General features: G+C 41.7%; 1 protein-coding gene across 3 annotated transcripts in view; it reads left to right on the top strand.

The window, feature by feature from the left end:
* TRPM8 (transient receptor potential cation channel subfamily M member 8) overlaps positions 1 to 14,803 on the top strand; it is a 101,541-nt gene extending 86,738 nt beyond the window's left edge. The window contains exons 23-26 of one of the 3 annotated variants that reach the window (XM_082395543.1): positions 3,424 to 3,523; positions 4,637 to 4,670; positions 8,879 to 8,971; positions 12,331 to 14,803. In XM_082395543.1, coding sequence (XP_082251669.1) covers positions 3,424 to 3,523; positions 4,637 to 4,670; positions 8,879 to 8,929 — 185 coding nt within the window. In that variant the 3' untranslated portion in view covers positions 8,930 to 8,971; positions 12,331 to 14,803. Of the gene's footprint in view, positions 1 to 3,423; positions 7,314 to 8,878; positions 8,972 to 12,330 lie in introns of those variants that run through there. The other 2 variants (XM_082395542.1, XM_082395541.1) reach the window with 2 other exon arrangements.
* The last annotated feature ends 2,019 nt before the right edge of the window (positions 14,804 to 16,822 follow it).

Genomic DNA, 16,822 nt, shown 5'->3' with positions numbered 1-16,822 from the left:
ACAGAAAAATGGAGGAAAGATACTCAGGAATATGACCTTAAATATTAGTCATAACTTACTTCTGTGTTATCCCTGGAGCCGTGATCTCCTAAAGTTTGGCTTTCAGAATGTAAATGTACCAACGACCCCCATCTCGTGTCTCAGTTTAAAGAATCCTCATCGTCAACTCTTTTAACAGCATTATTTCAAGACGTTATATGTCACTTTGGGGAATGTCATTAGCTATCACACATATGTAAATGCCTTTCCTAATGAAGAAAGGTGTTTTGACAATTTGGATAAGTTGCTGTCTTTCCCCTCATCATTTTGCCATGGAGGACAAAGTGAGTCATTTCTAACTAAGAGAATGAAGAGTCTTTATATCTGGGATGGGAATTGAAAGTTGAGACCTGGAATTTGTACTCAAAGACCACACCCAAAGATCAGAGGTGCGTAATGAAGTGTCTCAGAACTATCTTTGAATCCATTTTGGAGCCATGTCATGGATGAGTGTCTATAGAACCTGAGGGAGGGCTCAGGGGACCAATCCATGCCACAGATTTGGAGGCAAATGCAAAGTAAATTTAGGAAATGTATTGTTGACTAGAGGCTCTGGCAAAAAGTTTCATACTTCTTCCTGAATCGTTCCAGAGAACAAAAACAAATGATGGATAAAAGTTGTGGGGAGGAAGATTTGATGCAGTATAAAGGCAAAGCAATGTCTAACAATTAGTGCTATTTGGAAATGATGTGATACCCTGTGAGGCAGTGAATTCCCTATCACTAGTGGGATTCCAGTTGGGGGTGGGTAAGTAGAGGGGCCGTATGGGATGAAGGTCCACTCTCCAAAGGTACATTGTGTTCAGCCCAGGATCAATGGAACCAGGAAACTCGGTGTTATAGGTAAGGACAAATCAGTCCTCCAGATTCAGGATGGGTTGAGAAGGCAGAACGAAATGCATTACATTCCCCCCAAACTTATTTAATGATTAAGTACAAGAAAGAACATAAAAATGAAAACAAATCCCACAACCTGGCCAGCAAGTGGATGAGAGCTTCAACTAGAGAAAGCGAACAGGTCAGAAATGAGACGTGTTAATCTGCACCTGTGTCCCTGATAGGCCCCTGGGAAAGTGATGCTCTCACAACAATCGGAGAAACAGACAGCGAGCCATGGATGCTCTCTTCTAACAGTTCTTGGTCTCAGGAAGGAATAAAGAAATAGGGAGAATGGGAGACCACAGGACAGGATCCTTTAGTCACTGGGCAGTGATGACAGAAGACAGGGAGCCAAGAGCCCCAGTTTACTCCCTGGAGACTTCTGGGGGGACCTGGTCACCACCTGCTCATTAGTTTCTCCTTAGGGATGCCTAATTCTGGAACCACAGCATCCTGTGGTTGTCGAATCCTCTCATGGTAATTCATTTCCTACCTTTACTTTGCATTTGCCTCCAGTGATAGGACAATCATGGGGTTTAAGCTTAAAATTGCTCTTCTTTAGAGGAAAATGCAAGATTTTTCAAATAACTTTCAGAAAAGGTAGAACCCAAACTTCCATTTTTGGTACTTTTTTGGTGACATCGTCAAGTAATAGTAAAAAATATGCTACCCAGTCATTGCATTTTTATAAAATTTGCTGTTTTTCATGATTGAAAAAGTAATCCAAGCTCATTTATAAAATGTTCAAAAAACACAGAAAAGCACAACTAAGAAAGAGCAAGAGCAGATAACCCACCATCCAGAGATAAATGTTGATAACATATCGGTATTGATTCTATTATTCTTGTGTGGGTGTATAATTTGATTGCTCTGTGCATACACATTCAAAATCTAATTTGTTCATTTAACTAATAATCTCCCAGAGAACATCTCCCATAGCCATAAATATACAACTTTATGACAATTTTTAACTGTGGAATATTCCAGCCTATGGGTATACCATACTCAATTTAACCAATCCCTTGTTAAACACGTAGATTGTTTCTCCTCTTTTGTTATTATATAACACTATAAGAAACAGTTTTATGTATTCATTTTTGAGCATATCAGTAATTTTTTCCTTTGAGTTCTTTCTAGAGGTGAAATTTCTAGATACAGTGTATGTACTTTTGATATGTCTGCCCCCCTTCCCATCCCTCATTCCCTGAGGCTGTAACAATTTACAGATTTCCCCATTAGGTGGGAAACCTGTTTGTTTACATCTTCTCCAACAGAGAGTACAGTCATTATTTTAGACTCTGCTAATTTTCCAGTTTGGTTGTGACAATGCTATGTCATCGTTTCAATCAGCATTTCCTTGACAGTGAGAGAGGTTGGACATTTGGTCATTGGTCATTCTTGATCTTTAGCCACCTGAATTCAGGAACATCTATCCTTTCCATTGATTATTAAGTACTCCTATTGGGCTTCTATATACATTTAGTTTGAGGAAAAGACATTGGAGATGACTTTGCTAGGAAAAATCCACTTGAAAGAAATTCCGTTAGGAATTATTTTCTAAAGTGAATAACCACCATTTAAAAATAAATCTTTATTTGCTATATAGGAGTTGCTTCAATCCTGCCACTTTCATATGTCTTTGACTTCCAATTAATTCTTTTTATATCTAGGAAGATCTTAAAACGGTTCCTAAACTCTAACATGTAGATGAACACATTTAAAAGTAAACACTAGATACATTTATTCCAAGTGGACACCTGCATGAACATATGTGCTTTTCTTTCCCCGTGAATTCATATGGAGGATTGCTGTCCATTGCACTAGTACCTGAAACGCAGGTGACAGGTTGATTTGTTCCTTTGTTTGCTTGCCATCTGAAAGGTTAAGGCACTCTAAAAAAAAAATTGAACTAAAAATCTTGCTGGAACATTCCCCAGGCTAATTTTGCAGCACACCGGGCTTAGGTGAGAGGAAAAAACTAAACATCAGAATTATCCTTGAGGTCTACACCCAGACTGCATATTTCAAGAGGGTAAGAATGATGTCCAGGGATGATTTTCCTCTCCTCCAAACTTTCTCCCCCCGTGTTAGGTTGAGAATAGACAATCCATCAGTAATTATCCAACTGAATGATCAGAGTAGTATTCTGATGTCATCAAAATGGAACAGGAGCACATAAGAAATGTGAGAACCAAATTCACTAGTGAAATGATTGTGTTAAGTCACAAGACACACAGACAAGCTGTGGATGGATCTCTAGTTGGAATGAAGATTGCATTCCTCTTTCATGCAAGCTCCCATTCCTCATTGTTAGCAAGAAATTCATTGATATTCCATAGTTCTGCTGCTCTCACTAGTAAGTAGCATTAGTCAGATCAGCTTGTGCAGAACGAATCTAATTCTCTTGGTTCCAGAGTATGGCAAAATGCCTAGCAGGTATTGATTTAGGAGGGAAAGGGGGCAAATGAAACAATCTGAATGTTTTTCTTTGTCTCATTATTCAAGGTTTCAAGAATGAAGACAACATGACTCTGGCGTGGGAGGGTGTCATGAAAGAAAATTACCTTATCAAGATCAACACAAAAGCCAGCGACACATCAGAGGAGTATGCCAGTCTTTTATTCCTGCTTTGCGAGCCTCCCCTTGTGTACAGGAGCTGGCAGAACACAGGCAGCTTATTTGAGCAAACTCTGTAAAGAGAATTTGCAGCAGAGAGGAATGGCACCAAAAGGTTATGGCTCAGGCAACTGAAGGTGACAAACGCAAAAGGGTGTGTCAGCCTTTCAGGAAGGGCAAAACCCACCCACCTGCCATCTGATTGTCCCTCTGATTGAAGGGCAGAAAGAGAGATTTGGAGCCTGCAGGACAGGGCCGTGGGACCAGGTGACAAGAGCGTGGGTCCCTGTGCCACTGCTGCAGAGGTGGATTCTAGGAAGACCCGAGGATCGTGGGGAACGGAAGTTACCTTGCAGGGTCTGCACATGTATCTCTGTGAGGAAGAAGCAAGAGATTAGAAGATGGCAAAACCCTTTGGTTGATCTCTTACAGACAGTTGTCCCTGAGAAGTTCTGAACGCCCTTTATGAGTCGCATGGAGTTGTTGTGAGCATCCCATAGAACTAGCTAAGTCACTGACTCCCTAGATGGTCCATGAGGAATGTGGGATGCAGGGGATCCGGGAGCGTGCCCTTCGTATTTAAAGTGGGGTTAACAGGGTTAATGGTCAGAAGTCACTCTTACAGAGAGCTCCAAACACACCTCAGAATTCAGTCTAACAAAGAAAGCATAAACATAAGAACAACGAATCCCTTTGTTAGGTTCAACACAGCTATTGGGAGCAGGGGGTGCGAGGCATGCTTTTTCTCTTTGAGTAACAAAGCAGATGCCCTCCATTCTCCTCCATCCCTAGACGCGGAGATCTTAGTTTTGGAAGGAAGGGACGGACCTTACAGGTCATCTTCCACCCCCCGCCCCCCGCCCCCATCAACAAAGGTAGCATCTATTTGCTGTCCTTCCATCTGGGGTGAGAGTGGAATTCTGCTTCGCTTGGGTATTAGGAAGAAAGTAAAAGTGGTAAAAGCAGGTGACGTTGATTTAGTTGAAGATGAAAATGATCTGTATTTTGTTCTTTGAAAGACTGCGAAATGGAGCCTAATAGCCCTTTTTGTTTCTCTCTCTCTCTCTGTTCTCGCTCTCTCTTTTCTTTAACTTCCTTGAAGAATGAGGCATCATTTTAGACAGCTGGATACAAAGGTATACTTCTGTTTATAGTTTGGGAATTATTTTTTTTAATCTCCATTATCTTTGAGCTTTCAGCTAGAAGCCAGTGTCCAAAAATAGATGAAGTTAATTGTTTAAAAAAAAATGGATGTGACCCTGTTCTATACTCAGCTTTCTTTATTCACTGCATAAAGTCGGGGTGCTGGAATGGAATTGCTTCTCCGATGCTCCCAGCCCCACGGGAATAGTCCTGAAGTCCCATTTCCACGACTGTCTCTGTCTAACCCAGGACCCCTCCTTTCTTTTACTCTCAGGTGTAAGATGCTTGCAGTGACAGGGAACACCAGAAAGGCTCAGAAAAGCAGGTTGGGAGCCTAGAGACTCTATGCCAGTCTTTGCTGCCACTCTAATTTGTCATCCACTTCATTTGAATTGCGACTGCACGAATATGCACGTGAATTAGACGTAGAGAGAGTATGCCCACCTCCACCCTGAGCTGGGTAGCTGGAAATTATGATTTGATTCAGCAGAAATGACAAACGATTCATAAATGTCGGCTCCCTGTTAGGCTCTGAAGAGGAGGTGATATCCGTGGCATTTTGGGGATGACATCCTGGGTGACAGAGTCACATACCCCCCCAGGGCTGTGCGGTTCCACGGCTTGACGATACCCCATCAGGGGTGGCAGGGTCTCCAGCACCCAATTCCTTGCCTATAGTAGGGTCTCAAGGAGCATTGAATAAATGAACAAAAGGTGCTCTTCTCAGAGCTCTAAGATGATCATTTATTTGGTTCACAATTTCTCGTATATGTATTTATGTGTTGGTTACCAGCAGCATTTAAGAGATCTGAGGCCGTGTTTCCATGGGCCTCCCTTCCTGAACTCTGGTCTTGTGCAGGACAGTGGGCTGATGCCTGGTACCTTCCTACTTACCCCCCACCCCGCCCCCGCCTTAGCTCTTCTCTTCCTTCCTCTCCTTCCCTCCCCTGGAGCTGCTTGCTCCATATATTGGACTCAACCACTCAGGATGATGGTACATTCTGTGCTGACAGTTGAATGTTTCCATCACAGTTTGCTTTAGTTCCCTATTGCTGTGCAACAAGCAACCCCACATTTTAGTGGCTTCAAACAACCATTTTATTTCACTCTTGCTTTTCTGGGTCAGGGGTTTGGGAAGGGCTCAGCCGGGCAGTTCTTCTGCTTCATGGGGTCTCAGCTGGGTTTACGGGGCTGGATTCAGCTGGCAGCAAGGCCAGGATCTGGCACGTCAGCGCTCCTCCTCATGGCCTCTCTCTTCCACGTGATCTCTAATCCGTGAGGCTTGGGGGTCTCGGGGCAGTTCCCCTTTTTCCATAGGGACTGGCTTCCAAGCGTGAAGAAACAGAAGCCGCCATTGCTCCTAAAGACGAGACCTGGACCTGGCATGACATCATGTCCACCAGCATCTATTGATTAAAGCCGCCCCAGGCTGGCTGGGATCCAGGTGGGGGAGCAGTAGACCCCACCTGTTCACGTTCCACCTCTTGATGTGGGGGTGACACGTGGGCAGGGAGAAACGTGGCAACCATCTTTGGAGACACGCCATCACACAGGAGTATATCTTGTTACAGCTGCTCTCCTTCTGATGTTGTCCTGGTACTGAGTTTTAATTGAGGGGCTGGGAAGACTCCTATGTTCTTAGAGTTGAGTATCTGGACATAAACAATCATGCCAGGATGTATATCATGATTATAATCAGTGAAGAGGGGAAAGAAAAGTGCTGGATATTTTTAAAAATTTTAAAAATGTTAGAATGCATGAAAGGAAGCATAAGGGATAGTATTCTAACACTGAGTATGTATATTAGATGACTATAATATGTAATACAGAATATATATAAAGCCTTATAGGATTATTCACTTTCTCTACATCATATATTTATATTTAAATATATTGTCTGCTGCATCGGTACCTAAGCTACATAGCTCGTAATACTTACTGAGCACCTGCCATGTGCCAGGCATTGGGCTAAGTGCTGTCAAAGCAGACATGGGCCCCAAATTTCATGAATGGATCCCTTGTTAAGTGGTTTGGGTGTAGGAGCATTTTCCAGCTGAATTATGTTGGATTAAATAGCGATAACACTTTTCTTAGCCCTATCAGGCGTATGTTCCAGATCGCCCGTGTCTGCATTACCGGGGAGCAGGGTCAGCAGCTGTGAAGGCCTTAAGCCCAGAGATGCATGGAATGTTCTGGGCAGCTGGAGAGGGATGGCGTGGACCAGGGGAACACCGAGTAGGAAGAAAGGGGGAGGCTGGGTCGTCCTTGGCAGGAACTTGCTGGCCTCTTCAGGGTTGGATTTTATTCCCATGCAGGGCAAGCCTCTGGGGACACATCTGGGAACATTCCTTTCAAAGATCCCTCGGAGAGGTCAGAGTGGCCGCATAAGAGGGGCTTACACAGTTTGGTTTGGGGAATAGAGGTGCTAGGGACTTGTCTAAGTGTGTGTGTCGAGAAAACAGTCTATTTTTGTTTGTTGTGTTGAGTTGTTTTACTTGTGGGTTCGCTTAAGGTGGCTTTGGAGGGAGCCGATGGAAAGTACACTTGGAGCTGGGCTCAAGCTTCTGCAAGACTTTCCACTGCCCCTGCTCTGGGGCACGCAGAGCATAGACAGGATGGCAGCAAGGGGATGGGGCAGAGCGGGACCTGGGTCGGAGGTCAGCTGGAGATCCAGGTACTGGAGCAGCTGAACTGACTCCCAGGGGCCAGGGAGGCCTCCCAGCCAGTGTGTGTCTGGGTGCGGCGGGGTGACCCTCTGGTGGGGACAGTGGACCCGAGCATGGCGGTTGTGGGCGTGGTGCCGAGGGGGTCACAGATGACTGGAGTCCCAGTTGGGGGCTGTCCACACACACGTGCGAGCCAGGGCTCTGTGGGGTCCTCAGAGGAGTGACTGCGGGTCCAGCCCCCCTGCGTCTCCCTGGCTGTGGAGCTCCACCCCTTTGTTGGTTCCTGCAAGAAGTCCACCTACACCATGCCTTTTGCAGGTTTTAGTTGAATTTGGGCAGATCCCAGGGAAACCTCAAACCACACAACACTGAGACATGGGCCACCACCCACAGGATTTCACTGCCTCTCTCCCTGCTTCTCTCCTGCTCCCATGCCCCTTCTCTCCTGCTCCCCTGCCCTCTCTCCCCTTTTTATTCCCTCCCGCTTCCTCTACCCCTTCTCTTCTGAACAACAAAAAGTCTCTCCTTTCTATGCAAGGAGAATTTTAGGGTTGGCCACTTGTTTCTTGAGCAAGCTCTTGGTGTCTTAAACCCTACTAAGCATCATACTAAAGTCCTTTTACTGTCAACCAATACAGAAATCTCTCCAAAGCCCCTCCAGTGAAAAAAAATTTCTCCGTCTCATTCTTACACCAGAAAACAAAGTTATTCACATTGACCTTAAGTCTGTAAGTAGGAATCTTACTATGCCTTCTTTATTTTAGGCAACCATTAGCCCTTATGGTTTCTTTTTGTCCTTTTTGAAAAAAGAGTTAAATGAAGAGGTTAATACTGGAAATAAGCCTAAGTTAAACAGAAAGTTTTCCTTGAGTGAGTGATATAGCAAGTTGGAAACCAACTGTACAGAGATTGCGCTGTGTCTACAGCTTTTATTAAGTGTAAAAATATAGCTTGTAATTTAAAGTGATCTTCATGCATCTTGTGTAAAAACTTGTGAAATATGCATGTATTGCAAATAATTTTATCATGCTTTTTACTTAAATTGTTTTGCTACTTATACTGTTTGTGTGTGTGTGTGTGTGTGTGTGTGTGTGTGTGTGTGAGGGGAGACACTTTATTTGCAAAAACTTGATTAGTATTGTATCACATTATTTTCATTATATTATACTTTTACCAAAGCAAAACTTTATTGATACCTTATAATTTTATTAGTTACATATAACATTTTTATTTCTATATATTACTTCTCTGTGTTGTAATCTTTCCTTTCTATGTAGGAATCACTAGTGATTTTTATTTGAGTAAAGCTAATCCTAATTGGTGCTAATGATTATTTGCTTGTGATATGATTTCACAAAGTTAGTAATGGACAGAGTCTGAAATATCACCTGGAGTCTGCCATACTCCAGGCATGAACCATACTTGCTATTTCATATATAGTACATCTATTTCATAGAAAAACCATAGAGTCATAATTTAAAATTTAAAGTTGGAAAATTGATCTTAAGACCAGTTTTATTTTTTCCCCTTTCAAGCTTAATGATCTCAAGGGTCTTCTGAAAGAGATTGCTAATAAAATCAAATAAAACTTCATGGACTCTAATGGAGAAAAATCTAATTCTAGCAAGGTAAGTAATTTTAATGGCTTTTCTTTTTGCTCTGAAAATTTACGTATTTTAAGACTAATTCAAAAATCATGATATTTTCTCCATAAAAATAGAAAACAGGGAATCAAAAAGACATTCATATACCAGTGTTTGTAGCAACATTATTCACAATAGCCAAAAGGTGGAAAAAACCCAAATGTCCATCAACAGATGAATATATAAACAAAACATGGTATATACATACAATGGAATATTATTGTCATAGAAAGGATTGAAATTTTGATGTATGCTACAACATGAATGGACTTGGAAAACATCATGCTTAGTGAAATAAGTCAGACACAGAAAGATAAATATTGTATGATGGTATGAAGTTATATGAGGTACCTGGAAGAAGCAAATACACAGAGACAGAAAATAGATTAGAGATTACCAGGGGTTGGGGTGAGGGGGAAAAGAGGTATTGTTTACTGGGTACAAAGCTTTGCTAGGGATGATGAAAAGTTTTATGTATAGATAATGGTTATGGTTACATAACACTGTGAATATATTTAATGCCACGAATTATACACTTACAAATGGTTAAAAAGATAAAGATAACATTATGTATATCTCACCACAATAAAAATACATAGTACTATAAAAAAATCATGATATTTTCTCAGTTACTTTCACATATGATCAGATTTGAAAATAAGGCATGGTGTAAAAAATTTGAACAATATAGGTATATAGAAAAGAACAGGTAGAAGCTGCCCTCACATTACTTTCCCTGTCTGCTCCCCTGCCTGAGGTTAACACTGCTAGCAGTAGGTTACAGTATCCTTTTGGATCTTTAAAAAAAAACAAAAACAAAAAACTTCCAAACTATACAGCTATTTTGGCATTAACTGAATCAAGGTCACACTATTCTAAGACTTGGTAATTTTTTTTTTCTTACTTAACTCTTGATCATGGGTATCTTTACAGATCCATGCCTCAGACATGTACCTCATTCTTCTGATACATCATTTATGTTTCCTGCTATAAGGAATGTACAGATGTATGGGTTCTTTTGGTTAGTTTGTTTTAAATATTTGCTATCATCAAATGCATGTTGATCACATTTTACTACCAGAAATGTTTTAGTAAGGCTTTCAAGGTTTTTAGCAATAGCTCATTTGCACAATAAAAACGTAATTCAGTTAACAGACAAAATTGAAGCCAAGGCTTTGCTCCATATCTTACCATTTGCTTTAATTATGTTTTCCCGTTACCCGTCCAAATGCTGAAACAAAATGTTGTCAGGGACTTGTAAAGCTAGGAGAAAACAGCAGTGAGCGATCCATTTGATTAGAATTTTTTGAGAAAGTGAATGGTAAGGAATGGAAACAATTAAGCCTCCCTCCTTTCCTCCCTTCCCTTTTTGCGTTTACTGACTGCCTTTTAAGTGCTGGCAGTACTGTGTTCAGACCGTGATGAGGCTCAGACGCTGATTTTTGCCTTTGCATAAATCTTCACGCTGCAGAATTTCTACTCACAGGGTGACTGTGTTATAGGGGTGACTGTGTTATAGGGGTAACTGTGTTAGGGTCCTTTCAGTATATCTGGTAGCTCAATACTTTTCCTTGAGTTCTGACGATTATAGATCATGTTACAAGCCCTCTATCCTGGAAGACTTTGTAAGAGCAAGATTGATGCATATTGCATTTGCATATTTATTTGCATATTTGTTTTCTGTGAAGGCAGGTATAGTCTCCCAAGCTGCTCAAGAAAACACACCTTGTATATTTAGGAAGAATGTATTTCAACTCTTCCATCACGGTGTTTCATGAACACAATATTATACTTTAAATTATAATTCGAGTTTTGAAGCATTTATTTTGTTTGATGAATGAACTGAAATATAGGAAAAACAATTAGGAAGAGATAAAACAATTTAAAATGATTTTTAAAACCCTTAGAGGTGTAATAATTAGAAAAGATTCAAAATGAGCTGTACGCATCCATCTCTTAAAGCTCTCATCTCGTCATCTCTCCTTCTTTTTCCAAAAGTGTTGACTATGAGGAAAATGAGCAGACAGACTGGTTTCTTAGCAACTTGATCTTTGCTTAAACTTAAATTGTTATTACTATATGGAGAGTTCATTAATTGGTGAATGAAGATGAATCAGGAGAAGGACGTTACTTCATGTGCAAGTGGGCATCTTTAGAAACAATGCATTTGGCATGTCCAATTTGTTGGTATACTTTTTACTTCTGGATATAAGATCCATTTTCTTTTTGTGATGTCATCTGTTTGGCATATCCTTAAGAGGTTCACTGAAAATGTAATTTTATAGGCAACCACCTACATGCTGCTAAAATATATGTTTTTGATTTTTTAAATTGAAGTATGGTTGCTGTATGATATTATATAATATAGGTGTACAGTATGGTGATTTGCAATTTTTAAAGGTTATACTCTATTTATAGTTATTATAAAATATTGGCTATATTCCCTGTGTTGTACAATATATCCTTGTAGTTTATTTTCTACCTAATAGTTTGTACCTTTAATCCCCTACCCCTATGTTGCCCTCCTCCCTTACCTCTCCCCATTGGTACATGTTGCTGAAATATTATTCTTGTAGTGTCTCTCTGACACTTCTTTCTCTAGAGGGGTGAGGGTGTCTTTCCTGGGGGTGGAGGCAAAGAAAGAGAATGCCAGCCTAAGTGGGTGTGAGCTGGCACCAGTGGAAGTAGGGCAGCAGTGGACATCTGGGGACAGGTCTGTGCCAATTTGCCCGTCTGGGTTTTCCATCTCAAATCATCCTTTGATCCAGTAACTTGGGATGGGACGTTTGCGTATATATTTTCTTTTCTGCCACACTAAATTTGAAAGGAAATAAGAACCAGGGTGAGAGAAAGCTGTTTGTTTTTGTTTTCTCATACCCTTATACCTTCCCTGAGAATGGGGGTGGGGGAGTACTTCCCTGAGGGCACTGGAAATTGTTTGATCCCTACATAATAATCCATTGATTCTTGTATTTGCTGCAGTTAAATTCTAGTTCATTTTGATAAATTATTGTAGTTCTTAACTTTCTTATCAACTCATCCTTTACTTATCAGAAATCGCTCAGCAACTAAAGCACTTGGAAACTTTCTGGGTCTTTGAGGTGAAGTCTTAACCATTCAACCAGAGTCATTCTGTTCACACTGGCAAACTGGTCAGAACTCACATCTTTAAGAGAAAAAATGGTCTTGTAATTACTTCAATACCAAAAGGCAATCTCTCAATTTTTGGTAGTACATTTGGACCCGTTACCAGTATATTACCAATGTATTTTGAGGCACGTCGTATCCTGAGAATGAAAGTGGGAAATCATTCTTAACACAGGGCTCTTCCTTTGTTTTCACAGGTGGTATCAGACATCTAAATGGAAAAGATTCAAGGGATGCTGCTGAAGTTTTGTTCCCGTCTAAATGAGAATTGTTCAGGCCCTTGGGTGCACAGCGATGGTTTTAATCACCCCAGTGTGCTCAATCTGAGAATAAAATGTGTTCCTGATTTCACACGAAAGATGGATGTAAAGGAAGAACATCTCCTACAACTTGCTTCCCCTGAAGGCTGCCCTATTACTTTCTGAGTCTCAGTGGCCAGAACCTGCTGTTGATAGTTTAAACTGTACTGTGTCTTCCTGTTTCCTTCTCTCTTCCTCCTTTGACCCATGCATATTAGAGAATATCTCTCCTAGGAACTGGAACCTGGTCATGATTTTCCTCCTGTATTGTTATTTTGTTTATTTCCAATTGATTCTCCATTATTTCTTTTTTTTTTTGTATAGTGTGACTAATTAGCTGGTGTATTGTTAAAAGTCTCCCCAGTCAGGTCAGATTCTAAACACATGCTGCAGCAAGAAGACTCTGCTTTCTTCAGGAGAAACTATTTTCATTTCTCATTATGCTTTTATTCATTAAAGCAGGTGATAAGACAGCATCTTCCTGTCTCACACTCACCAGGAACTCCACTCGAAGGGAATATCCCCTTCCTAACAATGTGAAAAGGCACCTAAAAATGAAATCCTTAGAGGTGCATCTGATTTTGTTTTCACTGGGTGTTCCTCTTTCTCCTCCTATTTATTATTTTCCTATTAAAAATAATTCGTGGATATTATAGAAAATTCATGGGTATTATAAAAAACACAGACTACATGGAAAAGTAGGAAATATAGTCTCACTACCTAAAGGTAATCACTGCTAACAAGTCAGGATGTTTTTCCAAGTCTGTTTTTTTTCTATGCATGTTTTATTTCTCTTTAAAAATTTTACATAATGTCATCATACCACGTATACAATTTTATATACAATTTTTCAGTTAATATTTTATCGAAGATGTTTTCTTTATACTCACTATCTTCTTAAACTTTACATTAACAATTGCATGTTGTTCAGTCTCTAATGATTTCCACTATGTTGGTCATTGAAGGTGGTTTCTCGTTGGCCAGTTGGATGAGCATCTTTGTGCCAGAATCTTTTTCCACAGTTGGGAAAATTTCCCATGGCTAGATTCCCAGGAATATGTATTGATTATCAAACTATTTACAAGGCTTTTTCATAAATGTTTAGCAAATAGGAATTATTAACTTGATATAAGATATGAGATACATGAACCTAGAACTCTTAAGATAAAATATTATATTTAATCCTTAGTTTAGGAAGAAACCAATATACTTATTTCAGTATTGTAGATGGTGAAGGCATTGGTATAGAATTGGAAATATTATGTTCTTGGACACTTGTAGTCCCAGCTTTGTCTGGAAGTGGTGTTATCTTTGCCCAAAAGAGATGCGCTTGGAAGTACGTAAAGTCATTTAAATGTCCATGATTAGTTTTTCCACTTTGAATAGAATATACTCAGTGGCTAAAGAAGAAAATCTTAGAAGGAAGCTGTTAAATGATTATCTAATTAGAAAAACTACAAAAGCATGAACCAAAAAAGCTTTTTCTGTTTTGTCTGGGCAGTAGTTAAAATGACTACTCACAATATTCATGATGTTTGCAGGGAATGAACACAAATAAAAGGTGTCTTTTTACTTAGACCTCGTTAATGGTCTAACAGGGCATCTTATTCAGTAACAGGATTGATCAGTTCATGGTTTTGGATGCTGAAAGTAGATGCGATAAAATTAATGACAAACATTGTCAACGAAAGGAATTTTCAAGTTTTCTCTGTTAGTGAGAGAATTTCACGTTTGTTTCACCATGGCAACTGCCTTTTCTGAAGCCACCAAGAAGAGGCTTGTGTTATCTCCACGGTGACTGGAAAAAACAAAGTATATGGCACTGAACATATTGTGCAGAGAGTGACAACTGTCCTAACCTCTTACCTTCAATTCAAGTGGTGAATTTGAATAAAATCAGAAAATAAATTGAAAACCTACCAGAAGACAAAACTTAGCATAACTATTGGCTGATACCCTTAATTGTGCTTGTCCCTATATTCACATTTCCACTGACTGTGTTTTTGTTAGTGTAAGAAATAGGCCGTGTGCACATCAGTATCATGAGTAAAAGCAATTCTCCCATTGACACTGATGACAGATAACTTGAGCAATACTCGGAATTCACTTGTATTGGACAGGGAACTGCCCAGTGTTTGCAGCTCAGCTTGTCTGGCAGATGTTTTTGCAAGGTGACTCTCCATGATTTTTGTGTAGGCCAATTCATTGTTTTAGGTGTAGCTCATGAAAATAGCACATGTCTTGGATGCACCTCTCATCAAAGGTGCTCTGTCTTGTACCTGGTACTAAAAGTGTCCTGTGCACGTGTACGTCACTGATAACCCTGCAGCTTGGTTTAAATGAGTGGGTTAATGAATCAACCAAGAGGAAATGTCATGGGTTGCCTTTGTCATTCTACTGAGAGTGAAAAAAATACAATTCCTTCCTTCGTCCAGATGCATTTCTATGGGGGTTTGATTCCCAGAGTCACGTGAGCTGACTTCGCTAAGCAGATGACTAGAACATTCTGCGCGAATGCAAGCAGAAGAATGTCCCCTGTGGTTCTGGCTCTTGCCAGCAGGGCCAGATTTGGATCCCATGGTTAGGCACCCATCTGTAGCCCAAGGGTCTCCAGCTTCTGTGACTTGGAGCTAGCCCCCTATGTCACCAACCCTCAGACATGCATAGCAGTTTCTGAGATTACAGGGGTCTCCTGTGGCCTCAGGATCTGTCTTGGGGCCAACATGGTGTCTTTTGTCCACAGCCCCGTGTGGTGATGGAGCCTCAGGCCCAGACTGAGGTACATGGTTTCCTTGCTGAAGGCGGGGTCCTCCAAAGCCACCTTGGCTCCAGACAGAACTGAGGAAGTGTGTCTCCCTCCCGCCACCCCTTCCCCTTCTTGGTCCATGTGGGGGACTGAACTGTGTGGTTGTCATGGAGCCGGCCTCTGCCCATGGCCTCCGTCTCAAAAAGAAAAGGCTTAGAAGTCGGGCCGTTGGTCGAGCTGGAGCTGGATATTGGAGACAAACGTCCCACTGCCCTTCCCGACCCCCCATCCCATGCACGCCTTTATTCTCCTGAAGATGAAAACCGTGAGGGGAAAAGCAGCCTTCGGTGGCCCACCCCCTCCATCCATCAGACCTCAGCAGATGTTTCTGAACCATAGTTCATTTAGGATCAAGCTGGGGCTTTGGGACTGCACGCACACATTTATAGCCTCAATTTTTTACTCAATGTTTTTTCCCCCGGCAGAAGTCCTGTTTGACTAGGAGAAATTTCCCTCATTTTTTCATAATGTGCAATGTGTTGTCACTAAGTGTCCACTGTGAGCACTTCCTGGGGACCCAGAATAAAATAAGTAAAAAATAAAAATTAAAAAAAATCAAAACGGAGCAGGAGGCTCTGCCCTCCACCGTCTTACGATCCATTCGAGGACATTGATTTAAGAAGCAGGAACTTGACGCTACAGACAGCATGCCGAGCGCAAAGGCAGTGGGTTGCAGGCCCAGGAGAGACCTGCGTGGGTGGAAGGGTTCAAGAGGCACCTGCTTGTGCGGCAGAGGCAGGAGGTTGGCTTCCCCCGAATTCCTCCGTGTCTGTATCAGATAAGTGCCTTGAGAAGTTCCCTGGGGTAGAGAGTGAGGCCCAAGTGTCTAAAGCGGGTCACTAATGGATGTGCATACGCAGGGCTGAGGTGTCTGAAGTCGCTCGGGGGAAAACTGAGGCAGATTTATTGAGATGGGACACAGCAAAAGGGTGCAGGCTAGGAGGGGCGTGTTAAGGGGTGTGCAGGGTGCAGTTCTTGGGACCCCCTCCCTGTGAGGGTACCAATGGTCAGGAAGGAAATATACAAACCAGGAAGCAATCACGGCAGCAGACAGGGCACACATGGTCATCTAGACTACGGACCACATCATGCCTGGGTGCCACCCTCGGGCTCCTGTCACACTGGACCACAGCAGTATCCTTCCAACACGTGTCTCCATCGTTGCCCTCATGTCGCCTCCTGGTTCTCGGCACCGCCTGAGAGCTATCTTCTTGATGCTCCCCACGGAGCACCCTGCGCCCTGCTCATGAGTCTTCGGTGGGTCCCCATTTAATTTCTGCCCAAATCCCAAAAAGGGGGCTTATGACATGGGCAGCCTGCCCCTCATCCGCCTCTGCAGACACGTGATGTGACCTTCCTGCCTTGTCCCCAAACGGTCCTGCCTTCCCCCTGGATTTTTTCACCTCTTTTGTCATGTGCCTTAATGGGTCTTCTAATGGGTAGCAGTGGAGTGCCATAGTTTGGAAATACAGGACACATTTACCTTGCTGTGAATCCCACAGCTTCACTGCTTGCTGGCTGTGTGACTTTGGGAAGGTTACTTAAACTCTCTGTGCCTCAATTTACTCATCTGTAAAATGACTC

The sequence above is a fragment of the Balaenoptera borealis genome (assembly GCF_965194805.1).
Source record: "Balaenoptera borealis genome assembly, chromosome: 6".
Classification (NCBI taxonomy): domain Eukaryota; kingdom Metazoa; phylum Chordata; class Mammalia; order Artiodactyla; family Balaenopteridae; genus Balaenoptera; species Balaenoptera borealis.
This window is presented reverse-complemented; position numbering and strand designations above follow the sequence as displayed.